At 54.3% G+C, this 23,594-nt stretch overlaps 11 protein-coding genes across 11 annotated transcripts; 3 read left to right on the top strand and 8 right to left on the bottom strand.

Annotated features, from left to right (window-relative positions):
* The first annotated feature begins 344 nt into the window (after window positions 1–344).
* CC84DRAFT_1163286 (uncharacterized protein) lies at window positions 345–3,748 on the top strand. The gene is made up of 3 exons (XM_018178223.1): window positions 345–1,742; window positions 1,791–2,945; window positions 2,997–3,748. Exons 1-3 carry the CDS (start codon window positions 635–637, stop codon window positions 3,680–3,682), a joined length of 2,949 nt encoding a protein of 982 aa, XP_018037397.1. The 5' UTR covers window positions 345–634; the 3' UTR covers window positions 3,683–3,748.
* A 1,306-nt stretch (window positions 3,749–5,054) lies between these two features.
* CC84DRAFT_1186112 (MFS general substrate transporter) lies at window positions 5,055–6,967 on the bottom strand (the record flags this gene model as incomplete). The annotated part of the gene is made up of 7 exons (XM_018180840.1): window positions 5,055–5,213; window positions 5,271–5,453; window positions 5,490–5,786; window positions 5,834–5,901; window positions 5,998–6,247; window positions 6,501–6,756; window positions 6,819–6,967. The coding sequence occupies 7 exons, from the start codon at window positions 6,965–6,967 to the stop codon at window positions 5,055–5,057; spliced, it is 1,362 nt and encodes a 453-aa protein (XP_018037396.1).
* A 40-nt stretch (window positions 6,968–7,007) lies between these two features.
* On the top strand, window positions 7,008–8,235 carry CC84DRAFT_1087936 (pseudouridine synthase; the record flags this gene model as incomplete). Its single annotated transcript, XM_018174227.1, has 2 exons — window positions 7,008–7,047; window positions 7,136–8,235. The coding sequence occupies 2 exons, from the start codon at window positions 7,008–7,010 to the stop codon at window positions 8,233–8,235; spliced, it is 1,140 nt and encodes a 379-aa protein (XP_018037395.1).
* Window positions 8,236–8,290: 55 nt separating this feature from the next.
* Window positions 8,291–9,645, bottom strand: CC84DRAFT_1186110 (uncharacterized protein; the record flags this gene model as incomplete). The annotated part of the gene is made up of 6 exons (XM_018180839.1): window positions 8,291–8,328; window positions 8,387–8,536; window positions 8,590–8,701; window positions 8,749–9,071; window positions 9,149–9,324; window positions 9,386–9,645. The coding sequence occupies 6 exons, from the start codon at window positions 9,643–9,645 to the stop codon at window positions 8,291–8,293; spliced, it is 1,059 nt and encodes a 352-aa protein (XP_018037394.1).
* Window positions 9,646–10,096: 451 nt separating this feature from the next.
* Window positions 10,097–11,413, bottom strand: CC84DRAFT_1143277 (uncharacterized protein). The gene is made up of 2 exons (XM_018176406.1): window positions 11,230–11,413; window positions 10,097–11,022 (listed from the first exon to the last, which is right to left on the bottom strand). The coding sequence occupies exons 1-2, from the start codon at window positions 11,371–11,373 to the stop codon at window positions 10,243–10,245; spliced, it is 924 nt and encodes a 307-aa protein (XP_018037393.1). The 5' UTR covers window positions 11,374–11,413; the 3' UTR covers window positions 10,097–10,242.
* A 203-nt stretch (window positions 11,414–11,616) lies between these two features.
* On the bottom strand, window positions 11,617–12,739 carry CC84DRAFT_1163282 (uncharacterized protein). Its single transcript, XM_018178222.1, has 2 exons — window positions 12,194–12,739; window positions 11,617–12,140 (listed from the first exon to the last, which is right to left on the bottom strand). The coding sequence occupies exons 1-2, from the start codon at window positions 12,354–12,356 to the stop codon at window positions 11,725–11,727; spliced, it is 579 nt and encodes a 192-aa protein (XP_018037392.1). The 5' UTR covers window positions 12,357–12,739; the 3' UTR covers window positions 11,617–11,724.
* Window positions 12,740–13,433: 694 nt separating this feature from the next.
* Window positions 13,434–14,224, bottom strand: CC84DRAFT_1089808 (cutinase-domain-containing protein; the record flags this gene model as incomplete). The annotated part of the gene is made up of 2 exons (XM_018174325.1): window positions 13,434–14,015; window positions 14,063–14,224. 2 exons carry the CDS (start codon window positions 14,222–14,224, stop codon window positions 13,434–13,436), a joined length of 744 nt encoding a protein of 247 aa, XP_018037391.1.
* Window positions 14,225–15,575: 1,351 nt separating this feature from the next.
* On the bottom strand, window positions 15,576–16,610 carry CC84DRAFT_1089157 (uncharacterized protein; the record flags this gene model as incomplete). The annotated part of the gene is made up of 3 exons (XM_018174289.1): window positions 15,576–16,280; window positions 16,306–16,462; window positions 16,576–16,610. The coding sequence occupies 3 exons, from the start codon at window positions 16,608–16,610 to the stop codon at window positions 15,576–15,578; spliced, it is 897 nt and encodes a 298-aa protein (XP_018037390.1).
* A 466-nt stretch (window positions 16,611–17,076) lies between these two features.
* Window positions 17,077–18,036, top strand: CC84DRAFT_1258232 (uncharacterized protein; the record flags this gene model as incomplete). The annotated part of the gene is made up of 2 exons (XM_018184805.1): window positions 17,077–17,319; window positions 17,378–18,036. 2 exons carry the CDS (start codon window positions 17,077–17,079, stop codon window positions 17,603–17,605), a joined length of 471 nt encoding a protein of 156 aa, XP_018037389.1. The 3' UTR covers window positions 17,606–18,036.
* Window positions 18,017–21,459, bottom strand: CC84DRAFT_1117056 (vacuolar morphogenesis protein AvaB). The gene is made up of 3 exons (XM_018175480.1): window positions 21,302–21,459; window positions 18,722–21,248; window positions 18,017–18,665 (listed from the first exon to the last, which is right to left on the bottom strand). The coding sequence occupies exons 1-3, from the start codon at window positions 21,381–21,383 to the stop codon at window positions 18,059–18,061; spliced, it is 3,216 nt and encodes a 1,071-aa protein (XP_018037388.1). The 5' UTR covers window positions 21,384–21,459; the 3' UTR covers window positions 18,017–18,058.
* An 819-nt stretch (window positions 21,460–22,278) lies between these two features.
* Window positions 22,279–23,236, bottom strand: CC84DRAFT_1143268 (uncharacterized protein; the record flags this gene model as incomplete). The annotated part of the gene is made up of 3 exons (XM_018176405.1): window positions 22,761–23,236; window positions 22,476–22,708; window positions 22,279–22,422 (listed from the first exon to the last, which is right to left on the bottom strand). Exons 1-3 carry the CDS (start codon window positions 23,206–23,208, stop codon window positions 22,279–22,281), a joined length of 825 nt encoding a protein of 274 aa, XP_018037387.1. The 5' UTR covers window positions 23,209–23,236.
* Between the last annotated feature and the right edge of the window lie 358 nt (window positions 23,237–23,594).

Raw genomic sequence — 23,594 nt, 5'->3', positions numbered from 1 at the left:
CACAGTTGAGCCTAATCTGCAGCCGCTCTTTGCCACGACCATGCACTGTTCCAATACATGCACGTCCGCGCTTTCGCGTTCCCTTGCGTTCGCGCTCCGCACTCCACTATTTGCCCGATGTGGAGGGCCGTCGCACGATAGCCATAGCTAGGTGGCTCACGAGCCACGAAAAGCGTCAGGCGCCGCAAACTAAGACGGATGATAGCATTGTGCTCGATTTGAGTGTGCCCGGGTTCATGGAGACAGCGCGCACGAGCCCTTGTGTTGGACAGCAGCGGGGATTTGGGGGCCGAACCACGCCACGCGCGAGAAGCACGGAGGCGCGGCCAGAGCTGAGAATGGGCGGCACGAAAGATGCTGCCAAACGCCCAGGCGCATCTGCGAGCCTTGTTCTTAGGGCCAATATCTGCATCCTGCCTCGCGGCTTTTTTGGGTCCTTTTCCTCTTCGACTGCCTTGAATCGCATACGAAATCGAGCTGCCCCGTCCCTTCGCTGCTGAGCCCCGTGCGTTCGTTCGCCAGCATCGGACCGCCGGCGTCGTACCAAACGCATACAAAGACGAATACGGACAGTGCTGCCTGAGGTGGAGGGCTGAAACCTCAGGCGACAAAGTCCGTCAGCCTTACCGTGAAAATGGCCGACCACCGGCCGCTGATCCACGACGACTCCACACCAGACCCTGCTGAAACTACGAACACGCCTGCGTTGCCATCGCTAGGCTTCAATAACACCTCGAGCTCTCTCGGATTCACACCAATCGCGTCGTCGCCGCCACTGAGCCCGCGCTTCTCGCGACCTGGATATACGCGCTTGGCTAGCGATGCGACTGCAGTCGGGACACCTCCAACTGTGGTCGAAGAGGACGAGGATATCGTGGACAGCTTTAGTCGAAGATCAACGGGTGGATTAGGGATAGAAAGTACACCAGCGCAAAAACCTGCGCCCAATCGCAGAGTGTCGGTACAATCGATACCACGACGACCTGTTGGAAGCGTGCGCAGTCCCTCGATCAAGAGTCCTGCGCTCACCTCACCGCCCAACACAGGCGACCCTTTCCTAGGCGGGTTTCCGCGTTCGGCTGCAAGTACGCCTGATCTCAGACGCGAGAGATTCAGTCCCAAGCACGATGGTGGGGAGTATGAGTCGTTCAGGCCAGACGGTCTGCATCATACCGGTGGAAGCAACACCAGTCTGAACAACGATTATCAACAATTCTTACATGCCAGCAAGGGAGATGCGCCCTCTATAAAGTCAGCCTACCAAACAAACTTCCATCCAGTTCACGAATGCGCGACAGAGAAACCCTTCTACCACTCGCGATTTACGTGGGTTTCTGTCAGCATCGTAACGATATGTCTTTTCTCAACCGTATTCTCTGGCATTTTTCTAGGCCTTGCATTGAGGTCACCTCGATACGGAAGATCCATCTCCAGCCAAGGCTCTTTCCAGCCCTCCGACGCCATTCTCCTTACGACCGTCTTCGCAAAATTAATCGAACTTTCATTTGTCACTTCATTCGTTGCTTTTCTTGGCCAAGTCCTCAGTAGAAGAGCATTCATGAAAGACCATGGTCGCGGCGTTACACTCTCTGAGCTGAGCATGTGGAGATGGGTTGTGCAACCTGGCACTCTCATTACCCATTGGGAGACCGCGAAGTATGCGGGTCTATCAATTCTTGGCTTTCTGAGCCTGCTAAGTGCAATCTTGGCTACTCTTTACTCGACCGCAGCTACCGCTTTGGGTATGTGACAAATCGTGATGGCAATAGAACTATTACTCACGTCACCAGTACAACCGATGCTCAAAGACGGAGGGCACTACACCCCAATGGTATATGCCGGCCGTGTGAAGACGGGCTTCACGAACGTCAACTATGTGAAATCCATCTGCGAAACCCCGATAACGGAGAATATGGACCCAGCGTCTGGCAGTACCTGCTTGCAACTTGAGCATGCCGGTCAGGGATACCACAACTATCAACGCTATCTTTCCGCTTGGAAATCATGGAACCGTTATGGTAATGGCTCTTCGGATCAGCACATTCGACCACCAGGCTTCGGATTATTGCATGAAAATACTACCGTCACTGGACAGTGGATCGATATAATCAACACTACTAAGGAGTCCAAGAAGTACGGGCGAGCCGTCAATCAGGTTAGCCTGGCAATGCCCCATGCCGGAGTTTTTTCGGCAGCTCGTTACGGCGAGAACGACATCATGCAGCCCGAAGAGTTGAATTCAGAAGGCACATACAGTCTTCGAGCCAGCGTTCCCAGCCCGGTAATGCATGTCTTATGTGCAAACGTGAACGAAACAGAATTGGCACCCATCGTGTATGATGTGTGGCCGAACAACGAGACTGTTACAATCACAAATTGGGTCTCAGAGGGGGTTCAGGCCAATGCTACTACGAAGAACACCACGGTTCTAGACGAACTGTTCGGCTGGACAAAGAAGGACAACAAGACGTTCAATGACTACCCACCTGTGTTCCCTAAGTTGCCATTGCCTTTCAACACTGTCATGAACCATACGACACCTGTATGGGGCAGAGAATCAATCTACCTCCTCGGTGCGGGTGCCAATGCCTTAAATGGTACGTACATGGTATGCAAAATCCATGTAACGTTGACGCCCAATTGCTCCACACAGTACAACGCTACGGGATCCGGAGGCAGCATGGAAGCCTTGTGTGAAGACAGAGATCCACACATGGCCTACACTTATAGTAACTCGAGTGAAAAGAGTGTGCCTTTACCGGATTGGAGAGATATCGGCTTCGATTGGTCAAATTCGATGTCACTCAACGCGGGTATCACGGATGGCCAAGCGGCCAACGCTCGACTGCTCACAGAGTTGATGCTTCAAGCAGGCACGGACGGCAACTTCGACCTCAACCCATTTTTGCCCAGTCCGGCTGAAGCACTCGCTGTGATGGCTGGGTGTAAGTACTTACGTATACACGCTCTATATATCATACTGACGCGGCCTCCAGGCACGCTCCTCATGAGCGCCATCGACGCGCCATACGTCATGTTCTGGAACTACACCACTGAGGCGCCCCTCCTTGAAGACTATACCCGCCAATACTTCAACGGGTCCGTAAAAGCGCAGCAATACGCATCCGGTGGTGTGGACGACGCCTCGAAAGCCTGGATGCTCATCCTATTCCTCGTCTTCCTCATGAACATCCTCGTGCTCGCGTACTTCCTCTTCCACAAGGGGCTCGTCACCGACTTCTCGGAGCCACCAAATCTCTTCGCGCTCGCGGTCAACTCGCCGCCTTCCCACCTCTTCGCTGGCTCGTGTGGAGGCGGTCCTGGCGGGAAGCAGTACGTCGTGAACTGGTTCGTCAACTCCGAGGGCGACCACTTGTACATGGAGCCCGGGCAAAAGGCGGCGCACGCGCACATCGAGCACGCGCATCCGCACGTACATGCGCCACCACCGCCTCCGCCAGTCAACATGAAGCCTAGCTCTGGCTTCTTTTCCGGCGCCGTAGCAGGCTTTCAGAGACTGCGGGAACGGGGGATGGGCTTGGGCAAGATGCAGCGGCCAAATCAAGAGCGTATGCGCCCAGCGAGTGTGGCGCAGACGCATCGGAATGTAGAGCTTGAAGATGCGGCGACGAGGACGCAGAGGGATTATCACAAGTTGAGCAAGAGGACGAGTGTGCTGTAGATCAGATGTAGAATTCCTTAGGGCGGCTGTTATCGTTTAATGTAGTAATGATAATTACATTGAGCTGACTTCTCATCCGTCAAGATTGACGGTGTGGAGATGTTTGCAAATGCGGTTTGATCATTCTGGCTCCGCGAACTGACAAAACAAAAGAGAGTGTAATGGTAAAGAGCTTTCGCGCCAAGTGTAGAAGTTCAAAGTGAGTACCGACGGAAATACGAACTAGAACAACGTATATGTATGCATCTCAAGTCCGATTAGCTGCGCTGTCAGATAGGCTCTTGTGCACTTGTCCGGAGAAGCGCAACACACCAGTGTTCGAAGCTTCTCACGTATCATGTGGATAGATAGTATTCGGGCCCTGGGCTGTCTCTCTGCTGCCTCCATCTCCTGGCGAAGGGCCATCCACTTGCACCTTTGGTTTCGACATGATGCGCTTTACTCTACGCCAAATAAGCGACCATCAAATGTTTTCTCGCTGTACGGGGTTACTTACGTTGATGCAATACTCAGCTCAATCCGATTCAGAAGGAATAAATCTTCGGTGAGGGCGATTACAATGGAGAACGGGAAGACTACTCGGCAGGCAGGTACGCACGCACAACAAGTGGGTTTTATACAATGCGATACCCAAAGGGTATAGAGGGATCGCGGACCACAAGGCTGAGTGCCAAGCCTGGTGCACCGGGGAGTTGACCGGTTTAGTGGGACCCTCCACCCTCTCCACCTCTCCACAGCACTGCAATTCTTAGCTCGGACGAGGAGCTTAAGTGGATACAGGGCGGGGTGTTAATAGGTAGATGGATGAGAATCAGACTGTGCGCTAGCCTGGGTATGCGGCTGACCGGTCGTGTGAAGCATGGTGCCTAGAGAGTGCATGGGGCTCACCGGTTGTTCCCAGACTCTGGGGGTGAACATTGCAATCTTTAGCCCTTTTGAGAAGGTCAGATCAGCTTGTTCTGGAAGCTGCACACATAGGAATGAAGGAAAGTCGGTGGGGGGAATAAGTGCGACTGTTGCTCACCGGTTTCTCTGCAAGAGCTTCAGTTTGTGACTGGGACGAATTCTGCAATACACTGCAGAACTGAATCGGTTTGCTTACGGCCGAAAGAGTCGAGATGATGTCGATTCGAAGTCTTGTTCCGACAGATTCAGGAGCTGCATGCGTGCGACGATATTGGATACTCCATTGACTTCATGCCATCTGTGCCAGACTACAATCCGGCTTAAAATAGATGGTAGGGTGTCTTCCACGAACATCAAACTCTCTCCCTCATACCGTATAAGGATCGTGTCCATTATCATAGCTCATGAAATGCAAATATTATTGCACCGTTCAAACAAGAATTGTCTCGCCTAGATGAGCAACTGTTCACTCCTCCGTCGCATACAGCTGCTCGGGCTGGATGTCCCGCCGGAGCAAATACCTCTTGAAGAAACACGGTATCTGTCGGAGAACATACGCCGCGCGTACGCTCGTGGGCACGCTAAATATCTGATCTAGCTCTTCGAGGGTTTCGCCCTTGGTTTCCTGCAAGACAGCATCAGCGAGACCCGCTGACAGCATGCATATCACAACGCAACTTGCGGGCATGAATAGTAGCACCAGGACCCACCCGATGATATTCCGCGCAGCGTACCAGCCGAACGCTCCCTGCGGCTTGAACGCCCGCTGCAGACTCGGCCACGTGATACTTAGCAGCCCATTGAAGAACCACATTGTCGTGGTGGCGAGACTAATCCCGATCGTCCGCATGTAGAAAGGACACGGCTCAGCGGAGTATGTGAACGGCACAGGTCCTTATACAGGGCTGTAGACAACACCAAATAGGTAAATTCCCAGTGCAATACAAGCCACACGCGCATTTGCGGAGGGTACCCACAACGAGAAGCCCGTAAAGAGCAGGAAGAGCGCCATGAATGGGAAGATGCTGAGGAGGAGGCTGCGACGACCGAATGTGTCGATTGTGTACATTGCTGGGATGGCAAAAAAGAAGTTAATGACGCCAAAGCCAAGGGAGGCGGCGAGCGCGGATTGGTCTGAGAAGCCCGAGTCGGAGAAGATTCTGCTTGAGTAGTACGCGATGACGTTTACTCCGCAGAACTGGGGTCACGTAAGGCTCGGGATCGTTGATAGGGGGAATCGCGAACCTGTTGCATGAACATTACGATCTCGCTGGCAAGCATGGCTCTTCTGTTTCTCGGGACAGTCCACAGCTCTTTGATCTTACTCTATCCAATCTTCATGTTCTCTTCTGCTCGCAGAAGCTCAGCCATGCAGAAGATGTCTCTTGCAGCTTGGATTTTGTTGAAACCCAGCCTGCAAATGGTGTGATAAGCTTGGGCATGTCGACCTTTTGGCATGAACCAACGGGGTGACTCCGGGCAGAGGAGTGTCTCCGGGCAGAGGAACACGAAGCAGCAGACAATTATAGCTGGCAACATTGCAGATCCCATCATTAAGCGCCAGTTCAGTCCTGTGGTGTTCGGTTTGTCGGGCACACTGTAGAACGCGAGGTCGGATGCGTAACCTAGCATTATACCAAAAGCCGCCCACATCTGCCACTGCCTGGTGGAGTACATTCGGCTGCGTAGATAGGGGCCGTTGCATTCTTTGGACCGATTCCAAGACCCAGCATAAAGCGAGCAATGAACATATGCCACCACGTCTGGTTCTCGTCAGTCAGTACTATATGCTACACAGACACGAGGAGACTTGCATCAACGAATCCTTGCCAAAAGCATGTCAGCGCGCTGATCAAGCAAGTGATGAAGATAGTTCGACCGAACCAATTGTTGAATGGTGTTGTGAGCCAACAAATACGAACGCGCAGCAAACGTATGGCGCGGAATTTACGAGGCCGACTTGCCAAGTCGATCTGCAATCATCACTCCGGATACCAAACTGACTGGCGTAGAAAAGTTGTGCTCCGTTGACGACGGTTTCGTCCATGCCCTGCACCGCAGCGCTTGTGGAACACAAACCCCAAGGCTGTGCCCATCGATGCGACAACTCATGCTCGAGCAAAGACAATTCCTCGTCTGTAACCCCAAGACTTGTCGCGTGCCTCGGTCTTGTTGAGATCGAAATTGGCAGTCCGATGCAACGGCCGCTTCTTGCGTCCGATGTTCTGACGAGGCTGGCTGGCAACAACCGTGACGATCCCAACATCCGCAGTTAGAGCCAATTACACCCGGCGCTACGGATCCACTCTCCACGGCCCAAATTCTCTCCACCAGTTCGCCTGACTCGAGGGAGCAAAGACACCCTGGCTGGCCAGGCATCCTCCTTTTCGGGCGCATTGATATATTAGTCTTCGTCACGATGGCCGACGGGAATAGTGAGGTCCTGGAGGGTATTTTCGGTAAGCCCACATTCGCATTTCCGGCTCAAGATCACGTGCTCAAGCATCGCCCGTGGACTCTCGGAACCACAATCACTAATAATCCCAGCCTTATTCAAACCCTCCGGCATCACCTCCGGTCAAGCCCTCCTGCACCTCCAATCCATTTTCTCAAGATCCACCCTCTTCGCCCCGCTCCTCGCCTCAACCCGCCTAAACCGAGCGCACCAAGCATCCCTCCTCCCTTCCGGCCAGAAAAACAAAGCCGAGGATGAAGAAGCCAATGGCCGCTTCTTCCGTATGGGCCACGGCGGGACACTCGACCCACTCGCCTCCGGGATCCTGATCGTGGGCATCGGCCGCGGGACGAAGGCGCTGCAGAACTTCCTTGGCTGCACGAAGACGTACGAGACTGTTGTGTTGTTTGGGAAGAGCACGGACACACATGATGTTGATGGGGTAGTTGTTGCGGTGAAAGATTGCGCGCATGTGAGTGAGGAGTTGGTGAGTGCGAAGTTGGCGATGTTTAGGGGGACGTTTCGGCAGGTGCCGCCGGTGTACTCGGCGCTTAAGATCAACGGGATGAAGGCTTGCGAGTATATGCGGGCAGGGAAGGAGTTGCCGAAGGAGTTGGAGGATAGAGAGGTTTGTGTGGATGAGTGTGAGATGATTGAGTGGTGGGATGGGGGAAAGCATGAGTTCAAATGGCCGGGAGACAACGTTGCAGCCGCCGCACCTGCTGTAAGAGTACGTCTCACTGTGAGCTCGGGATTCTATGTCAGAAGCTTTGCGTCCGATCTAGGAATCGCGTGTGGGAGTCTGGCGACGATGGCGGAGCTGGTGAGGACAAGGCAGGCGGATTTCACCACCGAGGAGCGGGTGGATGGACAGACGTTGGAAGCTGTCACATACGCGGACCTCGATTCTAGTGAAGATACTTGGGGACCGAAGGTTGCACGACAACTCAGGGCGTGGGTTCAGCAGAATCCACCGCCCGCAGAGTACACACACGTTGACGGGCGAGACCCAAACACAAAGAAAAGGTTAAACGAAGAAGAGAAGACCAAGGTGCGGCAAAGGTTTCGGGGCGACTGGGCCGGCGTCTCACGCAAAGAGCGCAGACGACAGCAAAAGGCAGCAAAGGAGGGCATGAATGGACAAAAGGCGTCAAACGAGAGTATCAATGGACACAAGGATACTACGTCGTAGTTCTCGCCCTACTTCGAAGCCGGCCTCAACCAAACCTGGTCTGCCTTGTTCACCTTCAGTTCATCATGGGGTTCCCAGGTAACTGGGTCAGCCCTTCGGTACAGTTAGCAAGAACGGAAACTAGGAACGACACGTCACAAAGATCACTTACAACCATCGACGTCCTCCTTCACAGTCTTGGGAATCTTGCACTGCTTCGCCACCGAGATGTCTTGACTGACCTGCTTCCCACATGTCGCGCTGAAGCATCCATTATCATCCATAGCCCGCTGGAGCGCGTCTCCCTTCCAGCCGAAGACGTCTGTCATTCATTAGCATGAATCTACCAAAACAACGATGGGATATCCAACACACAGTCGCCGTGCTGGCCATACCCAGTGTTGTCACCGGTGGAGAGATAGAAAGGCTGCGACCCATCCGCCGGCCAGTCAGCCTTGTTATTGAAAGCCGTCGTATCCCAAACAATCTACACACACATCAGCACCCCACACACCACCAATTGCACCAACTTACCTCCAGCATAAGCTGCGGAATCTTGATCGGATGACTCGCCGGGCAGTCTCCCGTCGACAAGAAGTTTGCTGGCCCCTTCGTCGGGTATGCCACGTGATCTTGATGATTTGGGCTATCCAAGTCCTTCCCATTCCAGCACGTCGGATACAAAATATTCGAGCGAATCCCACCGGGGCACGGCTGCGGTGGGAACCCCTCGAAGTCGAGCTTCGCATCCGAGCACGGCGCGGCGTTGTCGCCGCCGAAGTTAGGGCCCGAGTAGCAACGGAAGCAGGACTGCATCTTGTACTTTTTGGTGCGGCGCATGGGGTCACCTACGAGCACTGCAGCAAAAGCCAGGTCAGCGTCTGGATTCCAGCGACAGCACCAAATATTTTCTCAGCCAACCAGCATCACTTACTGCGGAAGCCGGGCTTGAAGGCGGTGACGACATTCTTCTTGGGCGCGATATAGTACACTGTGACGCCGCCGTCTGTTTGTGTGGTGAACTTGTCGTTGAAGAGGAAGCGGTTTGGGATTTGGGGGACGCGCTTGAAAGTGCCGTTTCGGGCTTTGAAGTACACGTTCGCGGTCCAGCTGTTTCCTCGTTAGCCATCGTACCTCGACGTTCCCGTACAGAGCAAGCAAGAAGACGTACTAGTTGCTCCTATCATCCGCAGGCCCACACGTCGTGCACGTCGCAAGGCTACTCACATCCGTGCTCGCGATCGTGGCGTTGAAAGCATTCCCACCGATGATCTGGTGCGTGTGTGGCGTCCCAATCATCCCCGGATTCACTAGCGGATCAAGTCGCTCAATTGTAAGCTGCGAGCAGCCAAACCTCAAATGATTCAGTCCCTGGCTGAACTGCGCGTACACACCTCCCACACCCACACAAAGGAACACGCGCCACAACATGTCGATTTCAGAGTTTGCACGAACCGTAATAAATTGTTTGGGAAGTTGGCAAAGATTGTTCAGAGAAAGACGAAGAGAGTGGTAATGATGTTGTGTTCATCAGTGGTGTTGTAGTGGTAGGTGCTGTTTCGGTAGTGAGTCGCCCGCATTGCCGGCCCATGCCGTCCAAGATCGCATGCAATATAGATTGATTGGACAGCAGCGCGCACCCGTCGGGGCTCCATGGGGTCGAACACATGGCAGAGTGTATAGCTTCGGCGACATAGTGCCGTTGGAGAATTTGGGTCGGGCTCAAGGGGATGGCCTCGTGGCGACGACGCATGCCTAGCAGATAACGCTATGGGAGACTTGGCGAACATGAGGAGAGATCTCGGTAGTAGATATCAAGCTGGATGGCTTGGTCCTCGCGTGAAGGGAAGCATTTTGATGGTGTTGTTCGGTAGGGTGTGTTGCAAGGCATTGGTGAGACGCTATGACTAGAACTCCCAAGATATCACCTACAATGTATATTGTGTCTCCCTCTGCCGCAGCGACAGACTCTCAAACGTCATTCGCGTCGTCACTGCCATCCTACCAGCGCTCAAATCGGCTGGACACCTATGAACCTCTTTCCAACCCCTCAATCTCCGCCTCCATCCTTGTGATCTCCCCCAAAAGCACGCCCTTCCTCCCCGCCAAATCCCTCATCCCTCTCTCCCCGGCTCTACTATACAAATCCAAAGTCCTCCTCGCCAGACCCTCCCTATCTTTCAATTTCCCCTCACTGCTCCCCTGCTGCGCCCTGAAGTTCTTCAGCGCTCGGACGAACTCTGCCGGTGGCGGGTGGGTATGCGTATGGATTTTCGCCTGGAGGCCGAGGAGCGTAGCGCGCGCGGCAATGTGGTCTGCGCGCGTGGAGTTGGCGCGTGCGAGAGCGCCGTGCTGTGTGCGCTCGAGAATGAGGATGCTGGTTTGGAGGAGGGAGAGGTGGAGGATTAGAAGGGTGTGGGCGGTGTTAGCGAGGTGGACCTTTTCGTCGGCCAACTCCTTGGGTAGGTCGAGAGTTGCCGAGGATCGAATTTCTTCTGCTTTTAAGTGCACCTCATCTATTGAAGGCGGTCGCTTTGAGTCTGCGATCTTGCAGAGAAGGGTAGCGGCGGTGGTGAGTTGGTCTGATAGTGCGGATGAAATGATGTCGATATTTGAGAGGAAGAACTGCGTGTCAGCGGCTAGGACATCGCGGTCCGAGGGCGGAAACTGCCCGGTAAGTTGGGCTGTGACAAGTTCAACCGGGGAATGTAGATCCTGTGGTAGTGTAGGTGATCGGGAAGGAAGAGTGGACAGTGTTCGCGTGAGGATCTGGGAGGTGTGGAGGTTTGTGCGGTATGTCGCTAGGCTCTGTGATAGAATAAGCACTTGAATTCGTATACTGCTATCCCCTATGGCTGCTGATACCGTTGCGTCTTCTAACACTAACATGTGATAGGGGAAATGTATTGGTTGTTCGGCGTGGTGGAAACCAAAATTAGAATATGCGAGGATCCGCACACAGGACGGTTACCGTGCAAGAAGAGAATTTCGAGAATTTCATGTCCTCTAGCTCACCTTTCTTATCTCCCCATGTATCCTCTGCTTCTTCACATCCCGTGTCGAGCCATCCGGGTTCAACTTTCTCGCACATAGATCCTTGTATAGCACATCGAATTTTGGATTCCGCTCTAAAATAGAGCTATTCACCGGCGGCAACATAATTATTGGCAAGGCTTCCTGGTTGGTCCTGGTGTGTGTTATCTGCGATGTACAGCACGGTGAACGTTTGTTGTGTTTGGTTTGACTATCCTCCATTTGGTGACGCTAGTCTAGTGGCTTGGCATTGCTGACTTCTGCAATGGGCGGTTTGCCAGAGGGTGTCTCTCCTATACACTTCTTTGCATTTGCGACGTTGATGCTACATTTCAACATGATGTATCGAGAGATTTTTGATATATTTACAGCTGCAAGGGATGCGACGTTTGAATAATCCTCAAATTGGTTCATAAACGATCTCTGGAAAGTCCACACGCTCTTCTTGCACTCCGATCTCTCTATAACTGTCGACGTCTATGCCTCAACACAAGAAAAGTACTGCGCCCAAACCGCCCAGTCCTGCTCGGAATCCTGCGTCGGGACATTCCAGCTATTCCACTGCTGCTTGCTGATTTGATTCTCTGCCAAAATGTTTGCAAGCGTCGGCACGCCGGTCTTATCCGTGTACTCAAACTTCGAGCAGTTGGCCACAATCCCCGGCATCACCGGCACAGGAATCTCCTCGGGCGTCCAGATGTCACCACCTTTGACGGGGCCCGGGTATGTGTAGCCTGGCACACCGATGCACACGGGGACGTAGGCTCGCAGACCGAAGCATTCTTTGCCGATCTCGGGATTCCAGGCGAGCAGGTCGTGGGCGGTGAAGTTGTTGTATTGGGAGACGATGGTACCGCAGTTGTCGCCGGATTGGACGAGGTAGTTTGCCACGCCTGGGGAGTGTGTTAGTGATCTGTCTCGTGGAAATGTGAGTGTAGCGGCGCACAATTGGTAGGACGGCGGATGCAAACGCAGCCCGCAGAGACGCTGCAGTAGTCTGAGCACTCGTCTGGTAGAGTAGCTTGTCTTGCGACCAGGCTTTGCGTAGGGATAGCGGCGGCGGCGGAGACGAGCAGGGCAATACCCGCAGTAAGTGTAAAAGAGACCATGGTTACGGAATTAGGCTTAGACAAAGGTTTGGTATTCAAACGAATGAAGGATCGACTGGATGTGTAGTGATTGTAACGAGCGGTGATCGATACCTCATCTACATCGCGCCATTGGGGCTCACTTTTATATCATTTCTCGATTACTCTAATCTCGCAACGTCGTCTCCATCCGCTGTCAAAAATCTTGACCCAGATCGTCAGGGGAGTACACTGGTGTCTCTAGTGCGATGGAGGCCTATTAGCCGAAATGAATATTGAGAACCAGCGGGGATGAGAATCCATCGCGACTCTATATATGGATGGTGGTTCAACGAACTTGGAATCGGCCTCATGCTGTCGCCTGCGCACGGCCAGTGTTGCCTCCAGTGGTACGTACGAACCGTGCTTGGAGGAGGGACGGTGACGTGTAGGGCTAGCGTGCGGGTACGATGGGAAAACGGCCCCAGACGCCCCTGAAAGCTTGAACCTTAACCTTGGACCAACAATTCTCCGTAGGCAGCGTCGCTCGAAAAGGGTTGTTAGCACGCAGTGACATCAACATTGACAGGTCATCGAAATTAGAATGTCAGCGTTATGACCAGCCGGTTACTGGCTGCGGGAAAAGCCTTCCATCTCTTCCCACTGCGACGGATCCGCTTGGTGCGGGAATCTAAATTTCTCAGAGAATTATAATGTTCCGGCGACTGACAGCCCTCGCAAAGTATTTTCCTCGGCATCTTTCGGGGGATTCGTGCGATCGAGCGCTAGCAATCTCATCGTGCCGTCCCGAGGTGGGCGTTTCATCACCGCACCCTGGAACAAAACCCATGCGCCACACGTCTCCGGTCATCCCAGCTCTGAACACCACTCGTTTCTGGTGTTCTTTTCTTTTGAGAGTGTACGATCCATTTCTGTTCGATTCAAAGCAAGTAGGCACAGAAGGTGATGGAAACCTTGGAAAATCGAACCAGCCGATGAACTACCAATCTTACTATGTCAACAAACGTAAAAGTCATATACCAGGAGTTCATAATCGCATACTAATAGAAAAAAACTTTCCACACCCCTGTCGTACTCGTTCCCATATCATGTCAACCTCTAAGCCGTCATCCCCACCGCAACTTTCGCCATCTTCTTAGCCAACCCACCCACTTCCCGCTTCGCAGCCACCTCCGCCCTCTTTGCCTTCTTCGCCGCCATCGCCGCCTGCGCCTTCTGCACCAAGAACGCTGCTCCCTCATCCGCATTCGCACCATACGACAAGTGCGGCGCCAAAATCACCAAGCTCCCCGTACACACTAGATCGCCCGGCGCGCAGATGATCTTCGTCTTCGCAGTGTCAAACCCAGGAATCTGTCCCTTATCCTGCGTCTTCTGCGTGTCGCCGTAGAGGATGACGCCGGCGATCTGGTTCTGCACGGCGGGGTCGAGAGATTCAATGGCGCGGTGGGACACGGCGGCGCCCTGGGAGTAGCCGCCAGCGAGGATGACGCTGTCGGGGCACTGGGTGGCCATCTTATTGAGGATGGTGGCCATGGCTTGCTTAGACTTTGCGTCGGTGCCGCCGGGGAGGGCGTTTGGTGCCAGGGCGGCGGCGTATTCGATTCCCTCTGTTGCTACATTGCCAGCTCCAAATGCGGCTTTGATGCCATCTGAGGTCTGCGGACCGCAAATGGTACCCTGGGCTTGTCAGTGTGAGATTTCCGAGCAAGGTGTAGTAACCGCACCATGTTGCCGATCTCGGTAGAACCACGAGCGAACGCGAACATGACATCTTTGCAGCCGCCCTGGGTAAATTCGTTGGCGGTCGATCCAGTCGCACGCTTTTCGATGGGGGTGGCAGCAGCCAGGGCCGTCAAGGCCAGCGTGAGAAAGGCCTGGGTGTACATGTTGAAATATAAAGGTATGACTGTCAATAATTGTGGGAATGAATGTGATAAGAGAATGATGGAGAATGCAAGAATGTGCCTAAGGAGATAGGTGAAGGTGGCCAGTTGCTGATCATCATGGGGTTACGGATGTGTATACTTATAAGCTCACTAAGTTGTGATGCCAAATATCATGCCTCGGTAGTTGGAGCGCCACTATGAGAAGTCACTCGCCAACCCATAGCCAAGACCGTACTATAGCAGTTCAGACGGTATGATGTACTACATCAAAGACCACATCATGCAGAGGGGAGCGTTTTCTGCCACCTGAGATAGAGGTGTAGGGACACCCTGGGCACAAGACTCGTTGAGCCGAGGAAGGCTGAAGAGACGACAGGCGGAGAGTTCTTGAGAGCACCGTTCCAAAATACGACATCAGGTGGAGTCCACGCATTGACGCCTGATCGACGTTGGTGTTTGGTATCTTGGGGTCGTCTGTAACACCGCCTCAGTGGTTACCCATGTATGATGCTGTTTAGGCCCAGCTTGGCAATTCTTTTGCAGCATCCGCACCAATATCGCGTTTCACCTTTATAGATTAGATCGAGTGCAATGGTGGTTCTCGGGATCTTGACCACCAAGAGAGAAGCTGGAGACGTGAGAAGGACCAACTACCGGCGGGTAGCGCGCATTAGTGCCCGTCATCTGCTTTGAATAAGGTTGTGCTGGATTGCTGTCACAAGTGACATCTGCATGGTCGTAATGTCGTGTAGTTGAGACAAGCCACACTTGTTCGCCGGCCGTGATGTTTCCAGCGATCGCCAGAGCTAGTTTCCAATGTTGGGAGTCAAGCTAAAAATGGATCCCGTACCGGAAACTCGGATGACAGGGGTGCCCATGGACGACTAAACAAAGGTAGAGAACCCCAAACACTGGAGAGTCTGGAGTCAGAGAGGCTCGAACTAATGATGCGCTGCATCAAAAAGAGAAAGAGTATGATTCTCACAATGGTCGATGCATGTCCTTTGCTTGCAGGTCTTCGCAATTGCCGGAAACAAATGTTTGTACGCTCACAGTGTTTCAGGTCCGCACAGATAGGCTCTTCTTGACACAACAGGTCTCTGGCTTAACCAATTTCAGGAATGTTCTGATTCTGTCGCACAGAGTTTCAGACGAGATTGACACTTGGACCTCGGCAATCGATTCATGGTATGAGCGTATCGTACAATTCCAAAAGATCTGACATGTTTTGAAAAGGTGCTCCATGAGCCTTGCCGGAGTTTGACACCCTCAAGAACTCTCGAAACCAAATGAGCGTAGAGCCTGGACATAGAAAAGACTCCGCCTCTGACGTGCTGCTTCCCCATCTCCTTCATTGCTGTACATCCATCATCGAGGACTGCGGCTCAGGAGCAGGCTCCGTGGTATGTGTCCCGCCGCAAGACGAACAAGGAAAACCCTGAGCCAGGAAAACTTTATGATAGTACCGTTTAGATAACGGTCCATGGTCCTTCACCCCGCAATTCGGGCAGGCTCGTCCCATACCCGCGCCATTTCTCGACTCGATATATGCGCAATCGCGCGGCCCAGCATGCACGTATTGGCATTTGTCGCACATGAAAAGGTGCTCGGAGGTGTCTCTTGTCTTGGGCCTAGCTAGCAGCAGGTCCGTTGCCAGATCTGCATTCGAGCGGAGGATGTCGACCATGGTGTCTTTCTCCAGAATCGTTGTTAACATGTCTGGACGGCTCAAGACCGAATTGATCACCAGACTTCGTAATTCTGAATGAGTCGTCAATTCCAAAGTTGTGTAGTCGTAAATTAGGGCAGCGATGTCGATCCAGTCGTCGCTCTTCACTGACGGTACCTGTTTTGCGAAGGAGGCACTGGCCAGCTTGTAAAGGGACGGACAATCGTATTTGTCCGCGACGACTGCGACTTGTGCATGGAGTAGGGTTCCGGGCGTGCTGTACTTGGATGTGTCGTAGCCTGCCTCGTAGAAGTATGACACCATGCAGTCTAGTGCATCCGCCATCTCACCGTCATCCTCTAAGGTTATCACGTTGGTCTCTGTCTCCTACATTGAAGCTTCTGTCAAAAACCTGTATTGATTCACAAGTACAGGTACTCACTTTGAACCCAATTGTCATGACGTTGTGAAACCATTTTGAATGGCAGCATGCAATAGCTTTATGAATCTTCCAGGTCCTCTCGCCAAATTGCAATGTGAGGTCTGAGAAATTGCCCGCAGTCAGATAGCTAGGGAGTGTTACTAATAGTAGACATTGCAGGATATCATAAGGAGCAAGCATGTCATGACTGCACTCACGCATCTCTTGGCTTAGATACCCCTCGGGGCGTAATTTACTGACGTTGATATGTCGCGTATGAAGTTTTCCGCCGCCATGGCTGACGAGGTCGCTGGTCGCGTGCGTGTTGTGAGGAGGGAATGAGGTACACTCTACATGTAAGCACAAGGCGTATCTTTCCTGGGGGCCGTGTCTTGTACTCAGCTGCCCAGAAACATGGCTCGTGACGAGGATGATGAAGCTGGGCGAAAGCGAACCGAACGGCAATGCGGCAACATGTCACTTGGAAGCAGGTCTGCAATCGTGATACCACGCCACCTTCCGAGGTTGGGAACCCACCCATTCAATAGCGCCACTCCCAAAATCCCGCATTTCGCCCGTGTCCCCCTCCACCCCACCATCGGCATTCATCTTCCTTCGCGCGCACCATTCTCCACACCACCACCCTCAATATCCCCGCGCGCGACATAGTTGTCTACTATTGTACGGGTTGGCTTCGTGGTTGCTGTCGACAATCAGAAAGCTTACGCAACGGATATCCACTGACGCGACACACTACCTACAATGCTCTCTTTGACCGCAACCTACGCCGCCTCCTCCACACCCTCGTCGGAGCCCCCATTCACCCACGAGCTCCCACCCCTCCCCGCCGCCAACGACACACCCGCCCGCACCGCGTACCTCGCCGCGCTCACGTCGGCCACAAAAGCGCTGCAAGACGACATCAACGCGTTTCTGACGCAGAAAATGGCCGACGACAAGAGCGCTGCGGATGCGAAGGAGGAGGAGAACTACGGCGAGGAGGTTGTGGACGAGGCCTGAGGGCATCGAGGAGTACCGCACTCGTGCAAAGAAAGATGCGTAGAGGAGAAACATGGCCGTCTTAGCGTCAGATACCGACGCAGAGCGGCATGCCGCTGCCTCGTCACCCCGTCGCCCGTGGCAAGCGACCAGCAATTGTGCAGATTCGCAGCGCATGCCGGGCCGACCCAGCCTCGCTCGCACCGTCCTCCCGATCCGCTTCCTCGGGGCGCGCGGCTTCCCACACCATCTCCCAGCCATGACCCGCTCCATACCTCACGCCATGCCTTAAAACACCTTGGATACACCCCGCGATCGCGTCGTTATCTGCATAGCGTACCGCAAAGCTGCGGGCAACGCCGCTCCTTCGCTGCGGTCCATGGACACCCTCGACTATGGTATTCCGTCTGAGTGCGAGGGAAGCGCCGTTGAGACCAGCACTTCGGGCAGGTGGAGGGAGTGCGTCTTGTGGCAGCATGAAGCGGAAGAGCGGGAGCAGGCTAGGACAGTAGGAAGGAGCGGGGCGATCCAGGGCTGCAGACCGGAGTGGGCTGTACTTAGCTGGGCTGGGCTGGACAGCGGATGTGGGACGGCATACCAGGCTCACGACTCGAGCCAACGTCGCTAGAGCGGGCCTGGGAGCAAGCCAAAGCAACAGCCATAGCGACATAGCACAGTAAAAAGCTAGATATACTTCCCCACAAGCAAGCTACGGGTATCATGCCATGCCATCCCATCTCTCTCCCTATCTCCACCCCACACTCTCCCTCTGCGTCCCTTTCCTCCCCACACTCCCCCTCAAACACCCACTGTGCACAACCCCACCATCTGCATAAACCCTAATAGCGCTTCCCCCAAACCGCTTATGACAAACCGCACAATGTCTCTCCTCGGTGATGACTACCCTGCGATTCAAACCCCCAGGCTTTCCCTTACCCTTTCCATCCGCACCTCCCTCGCCTAATAGTACAGCAGCCTCGACATCAACCTTCTCCACGCCCCTCAGCCGCGCAACTATCCTCTCGCTGTTAAGCAGGGAGTTCGCACTCCTTATGCGTCCCTTGAAGTAGCTCTCTAGATCTTTGACAGGCAGGGAGGGCGGCACGAGGTCCAGCGTAGTATTCGCCGGCAAGCGGGCGCCATGGCGGGAGAGGAGGGCGAGGGCGGGAGGCCAATTGGCGGCGTGCGGGTGCGGCGGAGAGAGGTAGAGTGATAGGAGGGTATGGTAGATGGAGGGTTCGTCTCCGTCCACCAGGGGCTGTGGTGCGGGCGCAGGTGTGGAGGAGGGGTGGAAGGAGGAGCTGTGGATTGGGGAGGCGGGGACCGTGGAGAGGTACGTTGCATTGCAGTATCTATCCCAAGATGTTAGCTAGATGGTAGAGGGGAGGGGAGGAAGAGGGCGGCTTACTCCTCTGCTTTGTCATAATCCTTCATGTCGAAGACATAGATCTGAAGTGCTTGCTTGTGGTTTCCCATCTTGCTGAGCACGACGGCACGCGCTTCGTAGTAGTCTGCGTCGTCGGCGGGCAGCTGTCTGAATACGCGCATGGTGTTGTAGTTTGTGCTTGTCTTGAGGAAGGTCTGTAGTCTTACTCTCCAGCGTTGCTTTTCCTCGTCGTCTGAGAAGTCGTGGGTTCTGAGCCTTTCTAGGAAGAGGTCGACAAGCTTTTGGTGGAAATCTGGCGTCAGATCATTGAGCTCCTCAATGATGTGTTCGAGATACTTCACGGCGAGCTTCGCGTCGATTTTTTCTAGAAATTCTACCACTCGGTGACGAGGCAGTGTTTCCGCATTCTCGGTATCCGCGAGGAACACTTCCATGCCGAGCTTGGGGTCGGTGCGCAACGGCCACTCTGCAAATTCGAGGATGAGGTCTATCATCTCAGGTGGGAGCTGTTGCAGATAGCCGACAGTTCGCTGGGGGCCTTGGAGCGCGGACGAAACTTCCTCTTCTGCATCGTTTTTCCCGAATTTTGCGAGGAGCTCCAACGCCTGACGGTGCAGTCTCTTGCCGTGGAGGAAGTCGATTAGATCGGCGTACCGACCCGTCTCGTAGAGCTTTTCTTGCACCACACCCGGCTCGCAAAAGTTGGGGAGACGAAATAACGGACCAGCGAGACCTGGGCTGGCCAGCATGTATGCACGGAAAAGGGTAGTGTCGACGAGCTGGGCAGCTTTCAGAAGCTCGGCAGCCCAGTCCACATGCGCAAGCGGCGTTGTCTTTTGTATGAAGCAGTGAAACGGTGGCTTATATTCTTCTGCCTGGCTTTCGCTTTGCTGGGGCAGCGCCTCTTTCAGTGTGCCATCAATATCGATGTAGCGCTTGATCTGGACACGACACTGTGCCAGGTATGACTGCAGCGCGTGCACCGCGAGCTTCAAGTCTTTGCCTTCGAGGGTCTTGTCCGGTAGAATGGTCTCCGACGTCTTTCCTTTGATGCTAGCAGCGTCGGTCGTATCTTCCTTTGAGGTGTTCATTGATGATCTGATGGATGCAGTATCCGAGTCCACCTTCTTATGGCCCACCAGTCTGCCCATCATCGAACGTCCGATTGTGTTTGCCGCCGTCGAGAGCGCTTCCTTGCTTTCAGCGGGAGCCCTGTCTCCGTTCGTTGTCTCCTCTTCATCGACGACACTCTCATCATCTTTCACACTTTCCACCGAAGAATAGTTGCCTGCGATGGACTTGGGGTATAGCGCAATGACACGCTCCGGGGGCGCTTTCGCATCCGTGAACAGATCCATGGCCTCGCGAAATTTGCGTAGCTCAAACAATGCCCCTGCCTTGAGCATCATGATCTCTCGTGTTCTATCTTCCTTGTCGAGGAGAAGAGTGTCTTCCAGCATATTTAGCAGACTGAGTGCCTCATCGAAACGACCGTTGGCCACAAGCTCATCAATCTGCGACTCGTAGCTCTGCGCGCCCATTCTCCAGATGCATCGATCGCTGCCTACGAGGAAGCCTTTCCCAGCATGAGCTAAGCTGATGTTTGGCTGCGGGACATGAAGGAAGTTTGCGTTTGGTAAGGCGATGGTCTGCAGCAGGTTGAGCGTATCCGGGTTTCTGATTTCCAGTCCTCCCTTGGCCGGCGGCTGTAGCGACAGCATGTACGGATAGGAGTATGCGAGGCTCTCCGGCGCCGATGGCCAGGGTACCTGTCGCTTGTCGAGGGCATTCCCGTCGCTGTCGATGAACAAGCTGTTCACGTCCTTCGCCAGCAGCATCTCGCCCTCTTGCAGTCTTGTTGCCAGAGGCTTTGGCACCCAGCTTCCCATGCCCATATAGCCCATGCCCGATGAAGAGACGGCGCCGAATCTAGTACTACCTGGCCCACCAGCCTCGCCCAAGGGATTCGGCTTGACGATGTCCTGGATTTCTTGGCTCTCGACGTTGACCATGACGAACCCAGGGTCCATGCCAGCGACAATTTTGGTGCCCGTCGCCCACGTCAGGCTCTTGACCGAAGCAACGAGGGTGATCTCGGCAGCATCGCCGCTCAGCTCCATGTCCTGCCAGGTCCACAATATGATCTTCCGCTTGACGGCGACGGCCAGCCTGCTCATGATGGTGGGTATACCCGTGTCGGGGTCCTTGACGATGTTGCTCGTCACGGCGAAGGTTGAGGCGCCGCGGGTCTGCTCCAGCTTCTCCTGCAGCGCATATGTCTGCAGGTCGTAGACAGAGACATGGTTGTCCGACAGCGACAGGAGGATGTTGGCCTCCTTGATGATGGCCAGCTGCTGCACGGGGCGGCGCGAGAACTTGTCCTCCTCGCGCAGCAGGTCTACCGGCTTGACCCTGGGCGCCTGCGGCTCGGCCCCGTCGCTGCCGTTGTGCTCGCCATTCTGCGCGGGCTGCTCGTCGTCTTCGGTGGTCTCGTTGACGCGGTAGATGCGCAGGGAGCCCGTGTTGAGGCCCACGAGCACCCTGTTGCCTGCGCGCCGTCAGTGAGCGTCTCGCTGGCAGACGGCTGGGGCAGCGGCATACCATAGGCGAGGATGGATTCGATCTTGGACTTGTCGCGCGGCTTCAGCTCGATGATCGGCCGGGCTGTGAAAGCGGACAGCATGGTGAGGGCGGCAGGGCGGGGCGACGCATTACGCTGCGGGCATGGTGCTGTGTGTGCGGCGACGTTGGTGCTGTCGTGAGCTCCATAGCTGTGTGCATGCCGCGGCCGCCATCGTCATGGGCGTGAGGCTTGGCCCGTGCACGACGTGCATGGCCGTTTCACAGGATTTGGCAAGCACGCAACGCAGCATGAATGGCTTGTGTGGGGGAACGCGTTTGTAACTTGCTGCTCATTTTCATGTGATTCTATGCCAGCTCAGTCTTCACGTATCAAGTAAGAATAGTCATCCGCTTCATGGTATGGAAAGGAGCTTTTGGGGGTATCTGAGGGGTGAGAAACTATTGTACATGTTGGATTGCTGATAAAGCTGCCGCGAGCTTCTCCAAGGCGCCTTAGAGACGCAGACGCATACGGGCCGGTGAGAAGGCTTGATGAAAAAGTGTCGCCTTGTGGCCTTGAACGCCATGATCGCCACGAAATGTGCCGCTCCATATCCAACGAAGAAAGAAAACCATGGCAAGGGGCATTGGGGTATCGCAGAACCAGAGAAACCATTTGGAAGCTTACCACGAGCCGTGGCCAACCGAGAAGTAAGAAAAAATTCGTGGGGAAGCGAAATTGGAAAGGCAAAGAAATCCAACCAAGCCGTGAGCAGACACGCCAAACTCATCACCGCCATACCCACTACAACACCAGCGTACACTCCGCATACACACCGATCGCCGTCCGCCAAACGAACTTAGGTGGCAGGTAGTAGCACATGTCATCGTTTGGGTATCCTATGTTTAGGGGTCGTCGAGGTTGGGGTTTGTGGTCAGAAATCGAAGCGTGGGGCAAGCGAAGAATGAATGCTTGATATGGTTGCCGGTAGTTGCGCAGGTAAACGGTGGGCGTCCTAGAGAGACTCGTCGAGCGCGTCGAGGAGTTCCTGGTTGAGAAGTTGCGGGATGTCTCCCTCTTCGATCTCGTCGACGGGGAGGTAAATGTCCTCCATAGTGGGGATGCACTGCACTTGGTCAAGCGGATATTGCTCGATCACCTGGGAGGTGGTTAGATTATTCAATGGCAAATGAGAGCGCCAGTAGTACTGACCTGGAGCTGGCCCCACGGAATTCCCGGTGCGCCTTCCTCACGAGGGAGAGGGAGGAAGCGACCGCAAGCTGTCTTAGCCCGGTCATCGCCTTCCCACTTCATCTCCGGGAGAGTTGGCCAGTCAGCGACCTCATCCTTGCCGTTCTTCCAGTCTTTGCACCAGATCGTCTTCATGCCGAGGACACGGGAGAGGTTGCCTTCCATGCATAGGTTGGACTCAGGAATGAGCTTGGCTGGTTGCTATTAGCTGCCCGGCTGTTCCAACCCTGCCGAAAGGACACTTACAAATGGAAAAATCCCGCTTAGGGTCAGGCTGAATTGCCCCGACAGCACGCTCGATTTCCTTCTGCTTCAGAGCACGGTCTAGTGCAGCTTTCTTCGAGGCGAGAATACCCTCCTTGTGGGCCGTGTAGTCTTGTAGCTTCCACTTCGCGACTTCGCTGTTCTTGAAGAGGCGACGCATGGCGTTGCGTATGATGACGAACTCCTGGTGGAGCTGAGCTTCGGAAGACACCCAGGTACGCGAGCTGCGGTATCCGTTGCCGGCGAAAGGGTTTGCGGGGTGTCCATGTCCATAACCATTTCCATATCCATTGCGTGGTCTCAGCGGACGCAAGTCTCGAGGTGCCAGTGGGCTAGAGTGCTCAGGACCGGCGTTGGAACTTGGGGTGAAGTGGCCGCCAGCTTTCCAAAAGCGGGAGCTGGTGATTGCGGAGAGATCGCCACCATCCATCGGTGAGCTGAAAGGAGATGTCACACTCGGAGAGTCACCAGATGGCTGCACGCTACCAGGGCTATCACCCTGGAGCGTTTGGCTGCCTTCCGAAGAGGATGATGATGACGACGATATATTCTCCTGTAGCTCAACGCCACCGCCTTCGGGCCTCTCTCCACCTACACTGTTGTTCTGAGAAGCCATTCAAAGCTGAACTATCCGCTAGACAGAAAGCGGGGGTCAACGACCGGAATCAATAGTGTAGGAGGGTGTAGGTAGCGAGAGAAGATGTATGGAGCTCGGGGGCTATCGCAATGGGTGATTCCAAGCTGAGAAGCGGTAGATGCTGCGTGCTCTTCAAGATCGCTGTTAGTGATGACCGAAAACGATGGTGGGGTGCTTTG

Source organism: Paraphaeosphaeria sporulosa (genome assembly GCF_001642045.1).
Source record: "Paraphaeosphaeria sporulosa strain AP3s5-JAC2a unplaced genomic scaffold CC84scaffold_4, whole genome shotgun sequence".
Classification (NCBI taxonomy): Eukaryota; Fungi; Ascomycota; class Dothideomycetes; order Pleosporales; family Didymosphaeriaceae; genus Paraphaeosphaeria; species Paraphaeosphaeria sporulosa.
The sequence above is the reverse complement of the archived record's forward strand: the minus strand, read 5'-3'. Positions and strand labels throughout refer to the sequence as shown.